This window comes from Bufo gargarizans, chromosome 9, assembly GCF_014858855.1.
Source record: "Bufo gargarizans isolate SCDJY-AF-19 chromosome 9, ASM1485885v1, whole genome shotgun sequence".
Classification (NCBI taxonomy): domain Eukaryota; kingdom Metazoa; phylum Chordata; class Amphibia; order Anura; family Bufonidae; genus Bufo; species Bufo gargarizans.
In genome coordinates, this window is record NC_058088.1 from 187741498 (window position 1) to 187765667 (window position 24170).

The window sequence follows — 24170 nt, forward strand, 5'->3', positions numbered from 1 at the left end:
CCCTCTTATACCTGCCGTCTCCATGCAACCAGCGCAACGCCGTCTCCATGGCAGCGGCCCGGTCACATGACCCACGCACCTGAGCTACGTGCCTGTTGGGGCGCACAGATCACGTGATCACAGAGGCAACTCCACAACTAGCAATTCCTAATAAACAGGACAAGCCCTCCATCTCAGGATCGGACATAGGGTTCATGCTGCGGTTTTGGAAAATCGCAGCAAAAACTGCAACGTGTGAATAAACCTTTACAGGGATCTAGCAGATTTGGGTTTTATTTTTAATACTTGTGGGGCACAATTTACTTCCCAGTGTTTCCATTCAGTAAAAGAAAGCAGAGATCTAGAAAATAGTGAGGAATTGAATACATTGTTTCATGGTCCCCCTGTAGTACAGATAATGGAGATAAGCGGCAGATCTGCAGCTGCATTAATGGTCTAACATGGGGAATGGAGATAAGCGTCATATCTACAGCTGCATTAATGGTCTAACATGGGGAATGGAGATAAGCGTCAGATCTACAGCTGTGGTAATGTTCTAACATGGGGCATGGAGATAAGCGGCAGATCTACAGCTGCAGTAATGGTCCAACATGGAACATAGAGATAAGCGGCAGATCTACAGCTGCAGTAATGGTCTAACATGGAACATGGAGATAAGCGGCAGAGCTGCAGTAATGGTCTAACATGGAACATGGAGATAAGCGGCAGAGCTGCAGTAATGCTCTAACATGGGGAATGGAGATAAGCGGCAGATCTACAGCTGCAGTAATGGTCTAACATGGGGCATGGAGATAAGCGGCAGATCTACAGCTGCAGTAATGGTCTAACATGGAACATAGAGATAAGCGGCAGATCTACAGCTGCAGTAATGGTCTAACATGGAACATGGAGATAAGCGGCAGATCTACAGCTGCAGTAATGGTCTAACATGGAACATAGAGATAAGCGGCAGATCTACAGCTGCAGTAATGGTCTAACATGGGACATGGAGATAAGCGGCAGATCTACAGCTGCAGTAATGGTCTAACATGGGGAATGGAGATAAGCAGCAGATCTACAGCTGCAGTAATGGTCTAACATGGAACAAAGATAAGCGGCAGATCTACAGCTGCAGTAATGCTCTAACATGGGGAATGGAAATAAGCAGCAGATCTACAGCTGCAGTAATGCTCTAACATGGGGAATGGAAATAAGCAGCAGATCTACAGCTGCAGTAATGGTCTAACATGGAGACTGGAGATAAGCGGCAAATATACAGCTGAAGTGATGGTCTAACATGGTACATAGAGATAAGCGGCAGATCGACAGCTGCAGTAATGGTCTAACATGGAACATAGAGATAAGCGGCAGATCTACAGCTGCAGTAATGGTATAACATGGGGCATGGAGATAAGCGGCAGATCTACAGCTGCAGTAATGGTCTAACATGGAACAAAGATAAGCGGCAGATCTACAGCTGCAGTAATGGTCTAACATGGGGAATGGAAATAAGCAGCAGATCTACAGCTGCAGTAATGGTCTAACATGGAACAAAGATAAGCGGCAGATCTACAGCTGCAGTAATGGTCTAACATGGGGCATGGAGATAAGCGGCAGATCTACAGCTGTAGTAATGGTCTAACATAGAACATAGAGATAAGCGGCAGATCTACAGCTGCAGTAATGGTCTAACATGGGCATGGAGATAAGCGGCAGATCTACAGCTGCAGTAATGGTCTAACATGGAACATAGAGATAAGCAGCAGATCTACAGCTGCAGTAATGGTCTAACATGGAACATAGAGATAAGCGGCAGATCTACAGCTGCAGTAATGGTCTAACATGGAACATAGAGATAAGCGGCAGATCTACAGCTGCAGTAATGGTCTATCATGGGGAATGGAGATAAGCGGCAGATCTACAGCTGCATTAATGGTCTAACATGGGAAATGGAGATAAGCGGCAGATCTACAGCTGCAGTAATGGTCTAACATGGAACATAGAGATAAGCGGCAGATCTACAGCTGCAGTAATGGTCTAACATGGAACATAGAGATAAGCGGCAGATCTACAGCTGCAGTAATGGTCTAACATGGAACATAAAGATAAGCGGCAGATCTACAGCTGCAGTAATGGTCTAACATGGAACATAGAGATAAGCGGCAGATCTACAGCTGCAGTAATGGTCTAACATGAAACATAGAGATAAGCGGCAGATCTACAGCTGCAGTAATGGTCTAACATGGGGCATGGAGATAAGCGGCAGATCTACAGCTGCAGTAATGGTCTAACATGGGGCATGGAGATAAGCGGCAGATCTACAGCTGCAGTAATGGTCTAACATGGAACATAGAGATAAGCGGCAGATCTACAGATGCAGTAATGGAATAACATGGAACATAGAGATAAGCGGCAGATCTACAGCTGCAGTAATGGTCTAACATGGGGCATGGAGATAAGCGGCAGATCTACAGCTGCAGTAATGGTCTAACATGGAACATAGAGATAAGCGGCAGATCTACAGCTGCAGTAATGGTCTAACATGGAACATAGAGATAAGCGGCAGATCTACAGCTGCAGTAATGGTCTAACATGGAACATAGAGATAAGCGGCAGATCTACAGCTGCAGTAATGGTCTATCATGGGGAATGGAGATAAGCGGCAGATCTACAGCTGCATTAATAGTCTAACATGGAAAATAGAGATAAGCGGCAGATCTGCAGCTGCAGTAATGGTCTAACATGGAACATAGAGATAAGCGGCAGATCTACAGCTGCAGTAATGATCTAACATGGAACATAGAGATAAGAGGCAGATCTACAGCTGCAGTAATGGTCTAACATGGAACATAGAGATAAGCGGCAGATCTACAGCTGCATTAATAGTCTAACATGGAAAATAGAGATAAGCGGCAGATCTGCAGCTGCAGTAATGGTCTAACATGGAACATAGAGATAAGCGGCAGATCTACAGCTGCAGTAATGATCTAACATGGAACATAGAGATAAGCGGCAGATCTACAGCTGCAGTAATGGTCTAACATGGAACATAGAGATAAGCGGCAGATCTACAGCTGCAGTAATGGTCGAACATGGAACATAGAGATAAGCGGCAGATCTACAGCTGCAGTAATGGTCTAACATGGGGCATGGAGATAAGCGGCAGATCTACAGCTGCAGTAATGGTCTAACATGGAACATAGAGATAAGCGGCAGATCTACAGCTGCAGTAATGGTCGAACATGGAACATAGAGATAAGCGGCAGATCTACAGCTGCAGTAATGGTCTAACATGGGGCATGGAGATAAGCGGCAGATCTACAGCTGCAGTAATGGTCTAACATGGAACATAGAGATAAGCGGCAGATCTACAGCTGCAGTAATGGTCGAACATGGAACATAGAGATAAGCGGCAGATCTACAGCTGCAGTAATGGTCTAACATGGGGCATGGAGATAAGCGGCATATCTAAAGCTGCATTAATGGTCGAACATGGAACATAGAGATAAGCGGCAGATCTACAGCTGCAGTAATGGTCTAACATGTGGAATGGAGATAAGCGGCAGATCTACAGCTGCAGTAATGGTCTAACATGGAACATAGAGATAAGCGGCAGATCTACAGCTGCAGTAATGGTCTAACATGTGGAATGAAGATAAGCGGCAGATCTACAGCTGCTGTAATGGTCTAACATAGGGAATGGAGATATGCTCTAACATGGGACATAGAGATAAGCGGCAGATCTACAGCTGCAGTAATGCTCTAACGTCTATGAGGTATGGAGATAAGCGGCACTACAAACTCTGGAATCCAACTTTCCCAGGATCCTCCTTAGCTAATCTTTCTCCCTGAGCAGTGACGTGCTCCAGGAAAACTGGGTGGGTGACCGCCTCTGTGGGATAAGCGGCACCAGATATGATTTTATATCACCTCATTTCCTGCCGCTTTGTAAAGTAGTCGGCGACTAGGTGAGAGGTGCCGCCCCTCCCTGTACACGAGGTCTTCACCCATGAGATACAAGGCATAGGTCGAGAGTGAAGACGTGAACTGTCGGTGTAGCAGAGCTGAGTTTGTCCTTGAACTGGTTCTTCTTTGCTCCTTGATAGTCCTCTCTGATAAGTCTGCTGATAATCAGGTTTACCATCTGTCCTAAGGAAAACAATATACCCCTTAGTGTTATTGGGAGTCGTGCCAAGTGACAAACTCAGCTCTGCTACATCGCTGTATACCGGCAGAGCTTCCCTTAGGTTTGTTGATTGTTGTTTTGCAGGGGAGATTGCCGCTACTTCCCTAAGTTATCGTTAGTGGAGGTCTGACCCCCATTGATCCTACACATCGGCTTTCCCAACATGGCGCCACCCGCAGGGGAACTGCAGCAAGCTCTATTCAAGTGAATGGCACGGGCGCCGCTGTGCAGGGGTGAAACGGAAGAGGCCACGGCTGTGAATCAATGCGACGCCCTCTTCATTCTCCGGATCAGTGGCGGTCCCAGAGGTCGGACCCCCACCTTTTAATAGCCCTTTCACATGCACTTTATTTACCCCGCATCGAGAGATGTAGCAGAGCTGTGTATGTCATTGAACCATCTAGCACACAGGGATCAGCACCCTCCTGCACTCCACAACTCCCATAAATCCTCTTTTCTATGGGAGTTAAAGCCGAGCCAGTGTGCATGCTGGGAGTTGTAGTTTCACAGCAACCTGCATGCCAGAGGTTGCTGATCCGCAGAGAGCGATCACAATGCATACATCAGCCGGTCTAATTGCAAATTCAGCTCTGCTACATCTGCACGCTATACTTGTGACCATGTTCCCCAAATCATCCGCTATGCATAAAATATCTAGAACTGGGTCAGAACGGCTCAATTTAGGAGAAATTCATCTTTTCGTAGCTAATGGGTACCAGTCCATCAAATGATGCGGTTGCTACGGAGATGGGGCTGGTTGCTAGGAAACAAGATGGAGCAGTCAGCGAGCAGATACAAAGCCTCGGTGGAAACAATCAGCGATTTTTGATGAGAAAAGATAATAATGCAGGACGCGGGCGGCCATATTGTGAGGGGGTGATGCCCTGTCCTAGGAGGCGCACGAGGCCTTGTGCCTCTGCGATGTGATCGGGCATGCCCTCTGCTTCAGGTGATATTACCGCTCTGTGCCGGACTATCAGGCTTACTGAGAGATATAGCAGAGCTGAGTTTGTCATGGCACTGATAACAGTATATATGTAGACGCTTCCCCTTTAGTATCGCAGGGACGTGCGGCGCAGCGCCTGACATCGCGTGCCACTGTGTACACAAGGCTCGGAGCGGCCGGCACCCTGCGCTCGACAACCGCCGCCCAGCGGGAGCCTTTACGAGAGCAGAGAAGAGCTCAGCGGCTGCATTCATTGTGCAGGGAGGGGGAGCGGCGCTCGGCGCTTCTGTAGACGAGCTCTTCACAATGAGGAGAAATCTCGTACGGTCGGCTATTGTGTCACTGCAGCCAAACTGGGGGCCCCCCACATGGGCAGATCAGCACCATGGGGGCCCCTGACAAGATGTGACTGCGTGGGGGAGGAGAGCCGGTTACAAGGGGGGGAATGCAGAATCTACTGAACTCAGTAATCCACCTGGCTGATAGAGGGGGTGTGCAACTATTTGTAAAGGGGTCCTCTAGCCCTACAACCCTTGCACTAAACCATCGTATCTGTAGAAAGTGAAAACCTGACAGGCGACGGCCGCCCCCAGGGCATGAAAATACAGGTGTAGAGTAGAGTAAAGCCTCTGTCAGACGGGGTGGTGACATCATAAGGGTCACGCCCTACAATCTTGACTTTAGACCAGAAAATAGAGAAGCTGCTTCAACTTCTGCAAGCACCGGCTGACACTGTCAGGAGTTACTCGAGTTCAGCGACACGGACTACTCTTCACAGCATCCACAAGTCACGTAGGTAACACGTTGTAGAGTAAGTGCTGCTAGTAAAACCTGCCATAGAGACCCACCCCCCAAGTGGCCGAGTTAAGGACACACAGCACCCCATATCCTTGTCATCAGGACACGTGGTCGGATTAACACAAGGATTCCAAAATTACAGAGTTGCAGATGCAAGTGTGATGCACAGGAGAGGTGAAAGAGCGTACCCTGTGCAGCAGCAGCACGCAGCATGTCATGGGCAGAGGGGAAAACTGCAGGGAGGAGAGGCAAAAATGATCGGCTGGCCTTATTTCATCTCCGGCTGTGGCGGTGGTGCAACACTTGTTTAAATCTCATCCACTTCGCTTAAAGGGGTTATCCAACCCCTATAATGCCCCCCAAAATGCCTGGGCCCCTTACATAGGTTATACTTACCTTGCTTCCCGGCACCAGCGTCGCTCCTGATGCACGCACGGCCGCCTCTACATCTCCCCCTCAAGTGGATCAAAACATCTGGCGACAGGGGGGTCAGCTGGTCAGCCAATAGCAGGCCGTGACGGGGACTCCCAGGTGACGATAGGGAGGCTCGTTCCTGTCGTGGCCTGATATTGGCTGCCCCCACGTTTTGTATAACCTGTGTGAGGGGCCTGGGCATTTTGGGGCGCATGATCGGGGTTTAAAGGCTATGGACACCTTTGGGGGAATTTATTTTTATGACTGCATTTTACTCATTTTGGGCAAAAAAAAACAACTTTTTTCATTGATCTCTATTAACAATTTTCAGCCGTTTCTGAGGTACAGGGGTTAAAAATCACTCTGTCTGCAAGCTGTCACTTTCTGTTTTCTTTGAATCTCGTCATCTGACGGCTCATGTGTAGCTCTGATCTCCGGACCTCACTATAATTCTATTTTTATGAAACTGATAAGAATATAGCTTAAATAAATGTTTATGGGGTCAAGAGATCAGAGATAAGAGAAAGTGACAGATTCCAAATTGACTGATTTTTAACCCCTATAACTCAGAAACGGCTGAACATTTTAAAAAAGACCAACTGGCAAAAGAAAAAAAATGTAAGCCAAAAATGAGTAAAATGCAATTATTTAAAAAAAAAAACTGCCCCAAAGGTGTCATACTCTTTAAGTGTGACAGGACATGCCAGCATTAGCGGTACATTTAAGGGCTGATTACATTATAAATAATGCCCATCACCTAATATAATCTATAATTTCCTTCTATGAGAAGACGGAGCGCTTGTATTGTTCTAAGCCAGTTTCCATGACAACTGACTTTGAGCTGAGAAAAAGTGCGCGTCTGTCTAGAGAGGGCGGCATTACATGTAGGCCCTGATAGCAGCGCCATTCTGATGTGGCGGGGTTTGATCTCGGGGGCCCCTTGTGAGCCCGAGAGGAAGGGGAAGCACTTACCCTAAGGCACATCTACCTCATACTGAAGAGCGCAGCCGCCTACAAGCTGATCAGAAACCTCAGAATATAGAAGACCGTGAGGAGGGGAGAGGCAGCGGCAGTAGCTTTCCTCATGCCGAGACATCTGATTGGTCAGAGCACATAGCACTGCCCATGAGGAGCCCGCCCCCTCAGCACAGCATTTCCAGCTGCACTGCGCCTCATTACAAGGGGTTGCAGTGTACCCAATGAGGGAAGATATCAGCAAGTCTCCGATCTGTCAGCGTAAAACTCCACCTGGAAAGTGACCTGCAGCTTCTGCTTCTGGCTCTAGAGGCGGCAGCGCCCTCCACATTGTGTGACTGGAATCTAGCTGGGGATCTTACACAGTGCCATCCACAGTGCCCCCATAACAGTGAACTCCACAGTGCCCCCATAACAGTGAACTCCACAGTGCCCCCATAACAGTGCACCCATAACAGTGAACTCCACAGTGCCTCCATAACAGTGATAGCCACAGCACCCCCCATAACAGTGCCATCCACAGTGCCCCCATAACAGTGCCATCCACAGTGCCCCATAACAGAGACATTCACAGTGCCCCCATAACAGTGCCATCCACAGGGCCCCCATAACAGTGAAATCCAGAGCGCCCCATAACAGTGCCATCCTCAGGGCCCCATAACAGTGAACTCCACAGTGCCCCCATAACAGTGAACTCCACAGTGCCCCCATAACAGTGACATCCACAGTGCCCCCATAACAGTGAACTCCACAGTGCCCCTAAAACAGTAAACTCCACAGTGCCCCATAACAGAGACATCCACAGTGCCCCCATAACAGTGACATCCACAGCGCCTCCATAACAGTGACATCCACAGTGCCCCCATAACAGTAAACTCCACAGTGCCTCCATAACAGTAAACTCCACAGTGCCTCCATAATAGTGACCTTCACAGTGCCCCCATAACAGTGCCATCCACAGTGCCCCCATAACAGTGCCATCCACAGTGCCCCCATAACAGTGAACTCCACAGTGCCCCCATAACAGTGAACTCCACAGTGCCCCCATAACAGTGAACTCCACAGTGCCCCCATAACAGTAACCTCCACAGTGCCCCCATAACAGTGACGTCCACAGTGCCCCCATAACAGTGAACTCCACAGTGCCCCCATAACAGTGAACTCCACAGTGCCCCTATAACAGTGAACTCCACAGTGCCCCCATAACAGTGAACTCCGCAGTGCCCCCATAACAGTTACCTCCACAGTGCCCCCATAACAGTAACCTCCACAGTGCCCCCATAACAGTGACATCCACAGTGCCCCCATAACAGTAAACTCCACAGTGCCTCCATAACAGTAAACTCCACAGTGCCCCCATAAGAGACATCCACAGTGCCTCCATAATAGTGACCTTCACAGTGCCCCCATAACAGTGCCATCCACAGTGCCCCCATAACAGTGCCATCCACAGTGCCCCCATAACAGTGAACTCCACAGTGCCCCCATAACAGTGAACTCCACAGTGCCCCCATAACAGTAACCTCCACAGTGCCCCCATAACAGTGACGTCCACAGTGCCCCCATAACAGTGAACTCCACAGTGCCCCCATAACAGTGAACTCCACAGTGCCCCTATAACAGTGAACTCCACAGTGCCCCCATAACAGTGAACTCCGCAGTGCCCCCATAACAGTAACCTCCACAGTGCCCCCATAACAGTAACCTCCACAGTGCCCCCATAACAGTGACATCCACAGTGCCCCATAACAGTGACATCCACAGTGCCCCCATAACAGTGAACTCCACAGTGCCCCCATAACAGTGACCTCCACAGTGCCCCCATAACAGTAACCTCCACAGTGCCCCCATAACAGTAACCTCCACAGTGCCCCCATAACAGTGACATCCACAGTGCCCCATAACAGTGACATCCACAGTGCCCCCATAACAGTGAACTCCACAGTGCCCCTATAACAGTAAACTCCGCAGTGCCCCCATAACAGTGAACTCCGCAGTGCCCCCATAACAGTAACCTCCACAGTGCCCCCATAACACTAACCTCCACAGTGCCCCCATAACAGTGACATCCACAGTGCCCCCATAACAGTGACATCCACAGTGCCCCCATAACAGTGACATCCACAGTGTTCCCATAACAGTGACATCCACAGTGCCCCCATAACAGTGACATCCACAGTGTTCCCATAACAGTGCCATCCACAGTGCCCCCATAACAGTGACATTCACAGTGTCCCCATAGCAGTGACATCCACAGTGTTCCCATAACAGTGACATCCACAGTGCCCCCATAACAGTGACATCCACAGTGCCCCCATAACAGTGCCATCCACAGTGCCCCCATAACAGTGACAACCACAGTGCCCCCATAACAATGCCATCCACAGTGCCCCATAACAGTGACCTCCACAGTGCCCCCATAACAGTGACCTCCACAGTGCCTCCATAACAATGCCATCCACAGTGCCTCCATAACAGTGACATCCACAGTGCCTCCATAACAATGCCATCCACAGTGCCTCCATAACAATGCCATCCACAGTGCCTCCATAACAGTGACATCCACAGTGCCTCCATAACAGTGACATCCACAGTGCCTCCATAATAGTGACATCCACAGTGCCTCCATAACAGTGACATCCACAGTGCCTCCATAATAATGCCATCCACAGTGCCCCCATAACAGTGACATCCACAGTGCCCCCATAACAGTGACATCCACAGTGCCTGCATAACAATGCCATCCACAGTGCCCCCATAACAGAGACATCCACAGTGCCTCCATAATGGTGACATCCACAGCGCCACTATAACAGTGACATCCACAGTGCCCCCATAACAGTGCCATCCACAGTGCCCCCATAACAGTGACATCCACAGTGTCCCCATAGCAGTGACATCCACAGTGTTCCCATAACAGGGACATCCACAGTGCCCCCATAACAGTGACATCCACAGTGCCCCCATAACAGTGACATCCACAGTGCCCCCATAACAGTGACATCCACAGTGCCCCCATAACAGTGCCATCCACAGTGCCCCCATAACAGTGACAACCACAGTGCCCCCATAACAGTGACATCCACAGTGCCTGCATAACAATGCCATCCACAGTGCCCCCATAACAGAGACATCCACAGTGCCTCCATAATGGTGACATCCACAGCGCCACTATAACAGTGACATCCACAGCGCCACTATAACAGTGACATCCACAGTGCCCCCATAACAATGCCATCCACAGTGTCCCTATAACAGTGACATCCACAGTGTTCCCATAACAGTGCCATCCACAGTGCCCCCATAACAGTGACATTCACAGTGTCCCCATAGCAGTGACATCCACAGTGCCCCCATAACAGTAACATCCACAGTGCCCCCATAACAGTGACAACCACAGTGCCCCCATAACAATGCCATCCACAGTGCCCCATAACAGTGACCTCCACAGTGCCCCCATAACAGTGACCTCCACAGTGCCCCCATAACACCCACAAAGGACACACAAGGCTCTGCCTACATCAGTAACAAAGACAGTCCTTTCTAAGGACTGTCAGGAAATCACTGGCAGGTGGCTTGTGGTCTAAGCCCTGAGACCTCCACTAGTGGCTGTAAAAGAAGAACCCCCCTTTAGTACCGAATTCCCTTGTCTATAGGGATAATATACTCTGTGCTGCACACATGTTCTTCAGACCCACCAGTGATGCAGCCCAGGGCTTCCTCTACCACAGAAGTGGGTAGGTGGCCGTCCTCAGGACTGTACCCACCCGCAGCCCCCCATTAAAGACTCTTGTATCTGACAACGTCCATCTTTAGCTCACGGTGCAGCCCCTACACCCATGTACTCATCTGTACACACTGCGATCCAACACTGAGCATGGCAAGGGTTAACCAGGCGAGATTGTGCGGACATTGGGCAGATAGGTCTGCGTCCCCTCCGGCCTGGATGCCGGGGGTCAATATGATGCAATATAACACTGTGCTCCATTGAATTAAAACCAGCCCTGCTTTGGAGGTGAAAGGAGAAGATGAGAATCACAAACACTTGTTCCAATTACCCATTGACCCGAATATTCTCCACTGTTTAAGACAATGGAGAGGAACGCAGCAATGACAGCTGGCGCAGAAGGGGTTAATGTAGCAGCGGGTCTGTGGGTGGGTTTGTTATTTGGGAGAGAGACCCCCCTCCTCTCCATTGGTGGAGACTGTGTCATTGCAGAGGAGAGGGAATCAGCCGCAGCTCTCATTTCAGCACCAAGGACAGCAGCCGTCGGCAGCCCCCTCCATAGGATGAAGGCTCTGGAGGCAGAAGGACAGAGGTCTTCTCCAACAACCCTGGTGTGACCATCCCTCATAGCACCCCAGCATTTTGTCCCTGCCACCGTCACCCCTAATATCATCTTCACACCCCATCAAACTCCTCACAACGTCACCTGTCCATGCCAACCATCTGTAGACCTCACCACTGACATCTCACATCACCTCCTTGGAGACACCTGAGATCTGGATGAGGAGTAACCAAGACTAATCATCAGTAAGGAAGATCTCCACATAGAAAGAACATTTATGCATGGTCTCCTCTCCTGTGGATGATCAGGACCTCGGCTCATCATTTCCTACCATTCCTCCACCCACAGCCCACCCCTCCATCTTGCAGAAAACCAAGGTTTCTCCCAGACTGTGGCATCTCAGCTTCACCCTGTTTGGAGCTGGGGAGCCCCCCAAATTCAGGACGTTGGCTCAACCGGGGTGTGCAAAATCCATGGACAGAATGCGCCTCTTCCTTTTGGCCGTTCTATTCTTGTTCTCGTTTGCCAGAGCCGGATGTGACCCCAAAATTGTGAATATTGGGGCGGTTCTGAGCACCAAAAAACATGAACAGATATTTAGAGAGGCAGTGAACCAGGCCAACAAGAGACATGGCACTTGGAAGATCCAGCTCAACGCCACCTCAGTCACCCACAGACCCAACGCCATCCAGATGGCACTGTCTGTATGTGAGGACCTCATCTCCAGCCAGGTAAGGGTGGGCAGGGAATGGGCATTGGGTGGAAGTCCAGACAATAGTGGTTATGGGCATCACGTAGGCAACCAAATCATTGGAGGCTAATGACTATGTATATATCAGGTCTATGGACTATCCTCAGTATACACCACATTAGATATATGTGTATAAGGACTATGGACTATCCTCAGTATACACCACATTAGACATATGTGTATGAGGACTATGGACTATCCTCAATATACATCACATTAGATATATGTGTATGAGGACTATGGACTATCCTCAGTATATACCACATTAGATATATGTGTATGAGGACTATGGACTATCCTCAGTATACACCACATTAGATATATGTGTATGAGGACTATGGACTATCCTCAGTATATACCACATTAGATATATGTGTATGAGGACTATGGACTATCCTCAGTATACATCACATTAGATATATGTGTATGAGGACTATGGACTATCCTCAGTATACACCACATTAGATATATGTGTATGAAGACTATGGACTATCCTCAGTATACACCACATTAGATATATGTGTATGAGGACTATGGACTATCCTCAGTATACAACACATTAGATATATGTGTATGAGGACTATGGACTATCCTCAGTATACATCACATTAGATATATGTGTATGAGGACTATGGACTATCCTCAGTATACATCACATTAGATATATGTGTATGAGGACTATGGACTATCCTGAATATACAACACATTAGATATATGTGTATGAGGACTATGGACTATCCTCAGTATATACCACATTAGATATATGTGTATGAGGACTATGGACTATCCTCAGTATACACCACATTAGATATATGTGTATGAGGACTATGGACTATCCTCAGTATTTCAGATTAGGGCCGAGTTCACACTTCAGTAAGTGAAGAAGTGAAGCACAGAGATCAGTATAATGGACAGATCTGCACCTCTTCTGTGTTTTTGACCTGCACCTGGTTTCGGCTCACAATAACTGATGGAAATAACTGACCAAATACCTGAAGTGTGAACTCAGTCTAACAGCCCCCATTGTCTGGTGTACAGCTCTTCTGTAAGCATCAGACCACCAGCCCCGCAGTGTCTGGAGGGTTAATTCCACCATATACATGGCTATACATCCCCTCCCTTCAATCCTGGAGGCGCCTGAAGCTTCTCATCCTGATTCTTGTTGGTTTTACTGAATGTTGGTTTTACTTGGTGTATTACTGGATGGCAGCCTGTGGTGGAACTACAACCCTCAGCATACCCTGCCAGCCAAAGTCATGCTGGGGAATGTAGTCTACCTGTAGGAGCACCTGTATGGAAGGCTGTATCACACTCCTCCTCCGCTCTCCTCACTGAATCCCAATGACTCTCCTTCCTCCGCATTGCAGCCGGATCCCTGCACAGCAGCGCTGAGTGTGTCTCCTGTGCTAGGGGAGCGGCAACACCCGCGGCGGTCGCGGAGAATGTCGCATCAGGTCCCTGCTCACCCCATAGGAAGCTCTGAATGCGAGGTTCATATCACTGGATGGGGAAAGGGTGCGACTTCTCCAAACATGAATGACTGGACCCCGGAGCCTGTGCAGTGTATGGCGGGGGCCCTGCGACAAGTGGATGGAGAGTGCGCCACACCACAGAAAGAGACACGGCTGTGTACATCTGTCTGTCTGTCTGTCTATCTCCTATCGATTATCTATCTGAGCAGGGTCACTCAGCAGCACAGAGTATTTCAGGAGAGGGGAGAGCTTCATTGGTAGAGTTCAGTGTCATTATATTAGGAGGAGAAAGAAGATGTGTTGGAACTGACATTCTGACAGCAGTATGAGCGGGGGTCCTCCCAGCAGCACAGAGTACTTCAGGATGCTCATGTGAGGGGCAGTGACCTGTCGTCCTGTGACAACCCCAGCACATGGTGATGAGAGGTGTCAGACTGATTGGTAGAAATGTCCTTTGATCTTATCGTCAGTAAATTTCCTGACATCTGGTAATGCTTCCTAATGAAATCCACTCAATTGTCTTCCCGGCTCCCCAGGCGTCCATTACCGTCTCCTCAGAAGGGAATTCCTTCTATTGAGTGTGCGGTGAACGAAATGCTATAATGTGGTGTCAATGTCTGATACCGCCGAGATGAATGCCACCCATGGGGCGCGCCAGGGTGCGCGGGGCAAAGGGCACATGCAGTGACGATCCGTGCCTCCTGTCTGTGGCTGGTTTAGGATCAGACTTACATTAAAAGGGTTTTCCAAGATATTTATTCTGATGACCTCCCCTCAGGATAGGTCATCAGTATCTGATCAGTGGGGGGCCGACAGCCGGGACCCCCGCCGCTGTTTGAGAAGGCATTTGCGCTCCCGTGAGTGCCACGGCCTTCTCCCTGCTTTTTCTAGGCCAGTGGCGTCACACTCATCGGTCACGTGGCCTAGGAGAAGCTCAGCCCCATAGAAGTGAATGAGACTGAGCTGCAATACCAAGCACGGCCACTATACAATGTACGGCGCTGTGCTTGGTGAGCAGAGAGAAGGCCGCGGTGCCCACAGGAATGCTGGAGTCCCGGGTGTCGGACCACCACCAATCAGATATTGAAGACTTATCCTGAGGGCAGGGGCAGTGATAGGAGGGCACACCCTTTCTTCTCTTAGGGCACACCCTGATGTTGGGCTCCTGCCTGATGGTAGTTGAGGTTGGACCTTGGTGTGGTGTACAAGTCAGGAGATGTTGGGTGCAGTGGCCGGCGAATGGTGCTGAAGTCAGAACCCAGGCCAGATGTAGGAAATAAACGTCTCTTTTTACTAGAGTGCAGAATAGGAGTTGTAGTACATCCAACAGTGTCAAAACACAGTTTCTAACAATTTCTAGCGCAAATCCTCCCAGATAGCGATCTATGGATATAAGCCAGGATGGGGGTTGTAGTACTCCTTCCTTCTATCTCTCCAAAGTCTTTCTCTGCAGAATCTATGCAGACAGTAAGGTTCTTGCAAACTTGACTATAATTCCCAGCTGAGGGCTACAGGACTGAGATATGGTGGACCAGACTGTGACTTGTCTTAGCAATGTCCCTCTCGCTGCAGTAAAGTCTCCATCGGCCTTAAAGGGGTTTTCCAGGCATTTAATATTGATGGCCTATCCTCAATCAGATCGGCGGGGGTCCTGGAGAACTGTAGAGATGGTTTTCTGGATGCACGCCAAGCAGTGAGCTCCTCTCACTTCCTCAGCAAACACTGGAGCGAACTAGGAGTGGACCTAAGTCCATCATCTAGCTTCCTACAAGGGCAGAGTCGAAATTGTTAACCCCGACTGATCCATACAAAGCTATGCAGGTGCAATACTATACATCAGAACATCATACAACACAAAATAATTTACCAGCACCCTCTTCTGGGATTGCAGTGTTTCCAGCTGCAGGATCAGTGCCGCTAGTTACAGCCTCCGCCTGACCTGCTCGTGTACGTCCGCCAGCCCATTGGGATTACTTATAGGGTTAACCCATCCTTTTGTGGGCGTGACCACCATGGTGGCGCTCTATTCGGCTGATAGGTTATCAGTATCTGATTGGTGGCGGTCTGACACCCGGGACCCCCACTGATCAGCTGTTTGAGAAGGCACCGGCGTTCTTGTGAGTGCCACGGCCTTCTCACAGCTCACCAAGCACAGCGCCGTACATTGTATAGTGGTCATGCTTGGTATTGCGCCCAGCCCCATTCATTTCTATGGGGCCATGTGACAGATGAACATGACGTCACTCAGCCTAGAAAAAGCTGCAGAAGGCTGCGGCACTCACAGGAGCGCTGCTACCTTCTCAAACAGCTGATCGGTGTGGGTCCCGGGTGTCGGACCCCCGCTGATCAGATACTGGGGCCTATCCTGAGGATAGGTCATTAGCATTGAAGTTTCAGAAAACCGCTTAGTGTATTGGAACGACTCAGTTATTCGAGATCCTGCCCATATCCCGATAATTAACAGCTTTATGTGGCAGGACAGTCATAAAACATGAAACGATGAACATAAGAACTTTTTAAAAATTCATCTATTAATAAATTCATATCTGGGATGCAGATATTTAGGAAAGTATTCCATCGGGAGGGTAATTAGTGGCCTCAGTTTATTCGGGCAAGCATAACCTGAGGTTTTTTCCATGGGACCTGAAAATTGTAAAAAAAAAATGTATGAACGATATGACTGGTAAAATCCAGGGGTGGCAGTGGTGAACATCTGTGGGGTCCATGTCAGACAATAAAATTAGTGAGCAGTGGCGTACCTCCGCGGCTGCTATGGGGCCCATGGTGGAAGGGGGCCCGGCCCTGCAGGAAAGCACTGCCCCCAATTACACTTGCATAGCTAGCTGTGCAGAAGGACCTGTGATGATGTCATCAGCATGGGATCAGGGCAGCCATATAGAGTTAGTAGTTTTACAGCTGAAGGACCTGTGATTATGTCATCATGTGACCAGGGCAGTAGTACAGAGTCAATTGTTTTACAGCTGAAGGACCTGCAGTGACGTCATTAGCCTGCAGTCAGGGCAGCCGTACAGAGTCAGTAGTTTTACAGCTGAAGGACCTGTAATGATGTCATCATTATGTGATCAGGGCAAGGAGATGGAGCTCAGTGGTGGAGAGGAAAATGTAGTGAAACTAGGTGGGGATGAACTATTGTGTGTGCCTGGAGGAGAGGTGAGTGGTGTCCTGGTATTGGCCATAACATCCTAATACTGGGAGTTGTAGTTTTGTCCTACTGTATCCCTCTCCACGTAATGTTTACTGATGCCCTTTAATAACAGTCTGTGCGTGCTGGAAGTTGTAGTTCTCTCCTCTTATGATATCCACTGATTCTGTATAATAACAGTCTGTGCATGCTGGGAGTTGTAGTTCTCTCCTCTTATAACCTCTCCCTGAAATGTCAACTTGTGTTTCATAATAACATCCTGGACATGCTGGGAGTTGTAGTCCACTCCTCTTTTACTCTTTTTAATTTTCACCACTTAATCATAATACTGAAAAAAACTAAATAAGTATATATAAATAAGATTACAAAATACGAGAGTATTGCGGTCTGCAGGGATACATTTATAATAAAACAATTTACTTACAAAAGAAGCTATTCAGTCGTCTGCTGTGCCGTCCTCTGCTTGCTTCCGCTGATTCTTTCCCCTACTTTTTGTCTCTCCTCAGTGCGCAGGCGCACTGTTATGGGGGATCTGTGGAAGACACACTGTTATGGGGGCATCTGTGGATTACACAGTGTTATGGGGCATCTGTGGATGACACTGTTATTATGCCTCTCATTAGCCCCCATTATGCCTCTCATTAGCCCCTATATCAGCCCTTATGCCTCTCATTAGCCCTCATCATGCCTCTCATTAGCCCATATCTAGCACCCATGCCTCTCATTAGACCCCATATCAGCCCTTATGCTTCATTAGCCCCATTATAAGCCCTTATGCCACTTATTAGCCCCCATATGCCTCATTAGCCCCCATTATGCCTCTCATCACCCCATATGCCTCATTATCCCCCATTATAAGCTCTTATGCCTCTTATTAGCCCCATTATGCTGCCTCTTATTAGCCCCCATTGTCAGCCCATATGCCTCTTTAGCCCCCATTTTGCCTCTAATAGTCTAATTAGCCCCCATTATGCCTCTCATTAGCCACCATTATGCCCCCAGCAGCCTCATTTTTATAAAATAAAAAAACACTTACCTCTCCTGCTCCTGGGCGCCACCCGCAATTTTCTTCCTCCTCCGTCGGCTGTGCTCTGAACTGGCGCGCACAGCGTGAGGTCACAGAGCGCCCTCACGCTGTGCGCAGCCCTGCACAGACGACAGCCGAGGACCAGGAAGCAGTAAGTACAGAGCGTTCACCGCTTCGTGGTCCTTCGGTACTAATGAGCGCTTCCATAATAGAAGCGCTCATTAGTATTCGCCGGCCATTGGGGCTCAAGAGGCAGCACAGCTGCCTTGGGTAATCAGCGGGGGGGGGGGGGGGGGCACCCTGGGGGGCAAGGAATAACCTGGGGGGGGGGCAATTTCCCCCCTGTAGCAACGCCACTGCCGACAGAGAACAACCTGCTGGAGCCCTCTGGATCCAGCTTTACTAGAGGTTATCAGCGTGCTCGCTGGACCCATTGTACCCAGAGAGCTTGCTGAAACCAGGCTAGGACTGTCCCACCGGGGATGTGGGGGATTCCTCGGTAGGCCCCCAGTCTCCTGCACCCGGAGATAGGATGGAGGAGTAATTATTTCTCTCGTTTGCCAGGAGAGATAATTATTGTAACCACTAGGTGGCAGTATCGCACTGGTGTACAGGAGGCCCCGCTGTATCTTCTAAACTTCTGGGGCTGCTGGCTGTGAAGGAGGAGAGAACATGTCTGGCCATCCTCCTGCCCTCCCTGCTGTCAGAAAACTGGCTGCTGGAGAGAAGGACTCCTCTGCGGGGCTGGGCTGATGTCTCAGGTGTGTGACAGTAGTGAGCTGTAGGAGGCTGTAAGGGGGAAACAGGGGATTTGTGTATAACAGACACAGATCTATGAATGTTTGCTGCTCTCTGCAGAGTTCAGAGTGGCATTGGGGGACTCTGTTCTAGGTCTCCCCAATGCCTCTGCTTTAGGTGCACCCCTATTAGTGCCACAGCTTCAGATGCCCCCCAATGCCCCCACTCTCCCCACTAAATGCACTTCTAATATTGCCTCTTCTCCAGTTGCCCCCCTAATACCCCTGCTCCAGGATCCCCACTATTACCCTGCCTCAGGCGACCCTAATGCCTCCGCTTTAGTTGCACCCCCATAAATGCCCCAGCTCTAGATGCCCCCACTCTAAATGCACTCCTAATATTGCCTCTTCTCCAGTTGACCCCCTAATACCTCTGCTCCATGATCACCACTATTACCCTGCCTCAGGCGACCCTAATGCCTGTGCTTTAGGTGCACCCTCATAAGTGCCCCAACTCCAGATGTCCCCCAATGCCTCCCTCTAAATGCACCCCTAATATTGCATCTTTTCCAGTTGCCCCCCTAATTGCCTCTGCTTTAGGTGCACCCCCATAAATGCCCCCACTCTCAATGCACTGCTAATATTGCCTCTTCTCCAGTTACCCCTGCTCCAGGATCCCCACTATCATCCTGCCTCAGGCGACCCTAATGCCTCTGTTTCAGTTGTGATCCTCCGTTTCTGCCCTTTGCTCACGTTGCTCCTCTAGCGCCTTTGCTTGGGCTTTGTTAAAGGTTGTGACCTGCAAAGGGGGTTGGACTTATGCCCAAAAGGTTCTTTACAGTGCGTCACATTCTCCAGTATTGACACGTACGGTTTACATGGCGGCAGCGATGATATTACGTATTTACAGGCATCACTGCTGCCATGTAAAGAGATATTGGTGGTGGAGGATTTAAAGGGGTTGTGCAGGGTTTTCAAGTTATCCTCTCCACACCATAGGGCATAACTATATGATTAGTGGGATCCGATTCTGCGACCCCCCACTGATCCCAGGAACGGGTCCTGTTCCCCCTTTCTGATGGTGTGACAGGCCACACATACGCCCTGCTTCTCCATTCATTCTCTTTGGGACCACTGGAATTAGCCAGCGCTGTACTCCGCCATCTCCGGCAACCCCATAGAGAATGGATGGAGAGGCAGGGGATATGCTCCACCTGTCACTCAGTCAAGAAGGGGGATCAGTGGGGGCTCCAGCGTTCAGACCCCCACGGATCACTTAGTTATCCCCCTGATCCTGTGGATAGAGGAGAACTAGAGAAGTGGACACTGGCCCTTTAACAGGCAAGCATTTCTATTTTAGTTTGACACATATTTTGGGCCCGATTTTTTATTTTAATTCAATTTTTTTTACACCCAAAGAAAACCTTTAAGGATAGAAAATGTGAAAAGGTCCAACAGCTATGACACGACAGGTGATAAGTGTCTGATTGATGGGGGTCTGACCGCTGGGACCCCCATGATCAAGGGAATGTGGTCTTAAAACCCTTGTGTACACAGATTGGCGATAATGTAATTGAATCAAACTAGAATGTTTAATACTGATTAGATACTCATCTAGAAAATTCCTGCTATATATCAAAGAAGTCACAGAAAGCTAGGAATTCAAACTTAACTTTAATTCACCACATTCATATAAAATCACTTCATATACCTCTAAAGAGTAACAAACATCGATCATGATGGACCAAAAGAACACAGACATATATAAATGTATGCAGAAGGGAGGGCAGGTAATGTGTGCTAGGGCGGAAAAAAACCCTAATATATCCCTAACTAATGCCTCAACCCACAGGAACACCCTGATGGTGGGTGGCCTGTGGTCCCGTGCCTGCCCTATCTCGCCCTCGCAATGCCCTAAATATTCCCAATGCGTTTTCCCAGTAGCTGGTTCATCAGGGGAAAAAATGGGGCAAAAAGTGAAAAGTACTAAACAAATTGGTCCAGAAAAAAACTACACAGTAAAAAACTGATAATCAAACCATAAAAAGCTAACGATACAGACATCATCATCAGGGGGGTCATGTTTTAGGCTTTGAATAACCCCTTTAACATACGACGCTATAAGCGGGTTGGGCGTGAATGCTCAATAGGGGATGTGGTGACCCAGTGGAGGTGTGTAGAGTTAACACACCCCTATAATCCAATTAGAGCGCCACCCCAGTGGTCACACCCGAAAAAGGAGTGGCTAACCCTATAAATAATCCCGACGTGCTGGCGGCCGTTCACAGTCACACTAGCGCCAGAGAAACTTCTACCACATATAAAAATGTTTGGTGGTGAGTAGGTCAGGCAGGGCGTCAGCTAGCGGCATAGCAGTGATCATGCAGCCGGAAACATTGTATCCACATGTGCAGTAACCCAGAAGAGGGTACTTGCAAATTGCTTCGTGTTGTATGATGTTCTGATGTATGGTATTGCACCTGCATAGTTTTGTATGGGTCAGTCAGGGTTAACACTCCTGACGCTTCTCTTGCAGGAAGCTGAGGAAGTGAGAGCAGCTACATGTGCTCATTCCTTGAAGAAAACCATCTCTATTTACAGTTCTCCAGGGAGAGAGGGAAAGAATTAAAAGGTCCCAAATCTGCATTGGAGTCAGTCAGTAAGGTGTTTGCTGTTTAAGGCTGAAGGTGACCTTACTGCAGTGCAGGGACATTGCTAATACACCCTTCCACACTTTGATGCGGTCCTGGCCCGCCATATCTTAATCCTGTACCCCCTCAGCTGTGACAATATTGCAAGAACCTTATAGCTTTAGATCCTGCAGAGAGATACTGAAAATATAGGGATGAGGAGTACTACCACCCCCAACCTTGCTTAAAGCCATACATCACTATCTGGGAAGATTTACACTATGAATAGTTAGCAACTGTGTTTTGACACCTTGGGATGTACTACAACTCCTGTTCTTCACTTTAGTAAAGAGAGACTTGTTTATTTTGTACATCTGGCCCGGTTACTGACTCCAGCACCATTCGCCGGCCACTGCACCTACATCTCCTGCCTTGCACCTGTACAACACTCATAACTACAAAGGAAAAAGGGGGTCAGTCAGCACATCCCAAAGCGCAGGAGCACGTTGCTATGGCTGAGAACAAGACTGTTAAACAAGACATACAATGCAGCAGCTCACTGCAAACCAAATAAAGTACAAAATTGCGTCACAGTTGCAAATGCTACACTAATAAGTTAGAGATGCTTGGCAAATCATTTTGTACAAAAGTATTTGAGCCCGTCTGCCGCACGTCAAGGCGATCTCTAGTTAGACGGGTTCCTAACACTAAATTCTATCTGTTATGTGCCATAACGGCTATCATATAATTCAGCAAGTGTAGGTTCCACATGCATGTTGGGCCCGCTTGAATTTCTTTCATTTTTTGGTGCCAAAATGGCCTCCATTATATCCTGGGAAAGCAGGTGCCAACATGCATGCTGGGCCCACTCCACACCACTCCCGGCGCCAAATGGCCACCAAGGACTGCAATGAGAGTCCACACACTATCTCTCTCCTGGTGCCAGATGGCTTCAGTGAGTGAGGGGGAGCAGGCCAAGCTATATACTCACACTAGTTAAAATAAAAAAACACTCATAACTAGCATCAGACAGAAGCCCCAACATCAGGGTGTGTCCTGAGGGAAGAAGGGGTGTACTCTCCTATCACTGCCCTGGCACTAGGGAGCATATTGTGAGGATTGCCACTGGGAATAACTGTTGCAGCCAGAGCCACTACTACTCCTATCCTCCGCTCCTCTGCTCTGGGGCTGGCAGCACATGAAACATTTATGCAAAAATAAGGTGGAAAATCTTCGGACCCTTTTAATTTTTTTCACATTTTGTTATGTTGCTCCTTGTGCTAAAAAAATATATAAAAAATAAATAAATCAAATTTCCCCCCTCAATCTGCACTCAAATTTATTGCAAAATAAAAAACTAAAATTTGGTCTGGACACAAGTCCAGACCCTTTGCTATAACACTTGACATTTTGCTGTGGGGCCTCCCATTTCTCTGGATCATCTTTAGGATGCTTCTCCACCTTGATTGGAGTCACCTGTGGTAAATTCAGCGGATTGGACATGATTTGGAAAAACACAGCCCTGTCTATATAAGGTCTCACAGCTGACAATGCAGATCAGAGCAGAAACCAAGCCATGAGGAGGAGAGAACTGACTGTAGAGCTCAGAGACAGGATTGTATGGAGGCTCAGACCTGGAGAAGGGGGCAAAAAATGTCTATGGCACTGAAGGTTCCTAGGAGCACAGGGACCTCCATAATTCTTACATGGAAGAAGTTGGGAACAACCAGGACTCTTCCTAGAGCTGGCCGCCCACCAAACTAATTAATTGGGAGAAGGACCATGGTAAGAAAGGTGACCAAGAACCCAATGGTCATTCTGGCTGAGCTCCAAAGACCCTGTGTGTAGATGGGAGAAACTTCCAGAAGGTCGACCATCACTGCAGCACCCACCAATCTGGGCTTTATGGCAGAGCGGCCAGAAAGAAGCCTCTCCGCACTAAAAGAGACAGGAAAGCCGCCTGGTGTTTACAAAAAAGCAGCTAAAGTACCCTCAGACAGTGAGTAACAAGACTCTCTGGTCTGATGAAAACAAGATTGAAGTTTTTGGCCTCATTTCTAAGCATCATGCCTGGAGGAAACCAGGTGCCGCTCATCACCTGCCCAATACCACCCCTACAGTGAAGCATGGTGGTGGCAGCATCATGCTGGGGGGACAGGAAGACTGGTCAGGGTGAAGAGAAAGCTGAATGGAGGAAAGTACAGAACTATTCCTAATAAAAACCTGATCCAGAGCTCTGGACCTCAGACTGGGCCGAAGGTTCACCATCCAAAAAGACAGTGACCCTAAGCACACAGTCAAGACAACATGGGAGCAGCTTTAGGACAACTCTGTGAATGTCCTTGAATGGCCCAGCCAGAGCCCTGAATCCAATGGAGCATCTCTTGAGAGACCCGAAGATGGCTGTCCACCAACGACCCCATCCAACCTGACAGAACGTGAGAGGATCTGCAGAGAAGAACGGCAAAAAATCCTCACACCCATGGAAATCCTCACACCCCTTTAACCCTAAGAGGCTACTTAAGGTCTGAGACCTTGGTCAAAGTATTCTAAGTGCTGAAATCTCCTTGGGTTCCCATACTTTTACAAGGTACTCCTTTCCTTTTTTCACCCTAAAATTGTAGAAAACCAAAATAATACCCTGACAGTGCATAAAATGTTGGAAAATGTGTTTCATCTTTAACTTTATGCCATTTCGAAATCAATTCATCTTCAACTTGCTTAACGGTAATTTTGACCAGGGGTCACCAAAAGAGGATCGGGAAGCGGTGAATGCAAACGCATCCTGGGCTCACCGCTTCCT

The 24170-nt window shown here is 48.6% G+C and overlaps 1 protein-coding gene across 4 annotated transcripts in view; it reads left to right on the forward strand.

Annotated features, from left to right (window-relative positions):
- Nucleotides 1-12060: 12060 nt before the first annotated feature.
- LOC122946141 (glutamate receptor ionotropic, NMDA 1) overlaps nt 12061-24170 on the forward strand; it is an 87132-nt gene continuing 75022 nt past the window's right edge. For all 4 annotated transcript variants that reach the window (XM_044305525.1, XM_044305527.1, XM_044305526.1 and 1 more), the window contains exon 1: nt 12061-12318. In XM_044305525.1, the coding sequence (XP_044161460.1) occupies nt 12061-12318 (258 nt within the window). The remainder of the gene's footprint in view (nt 12319-24170) is intronic.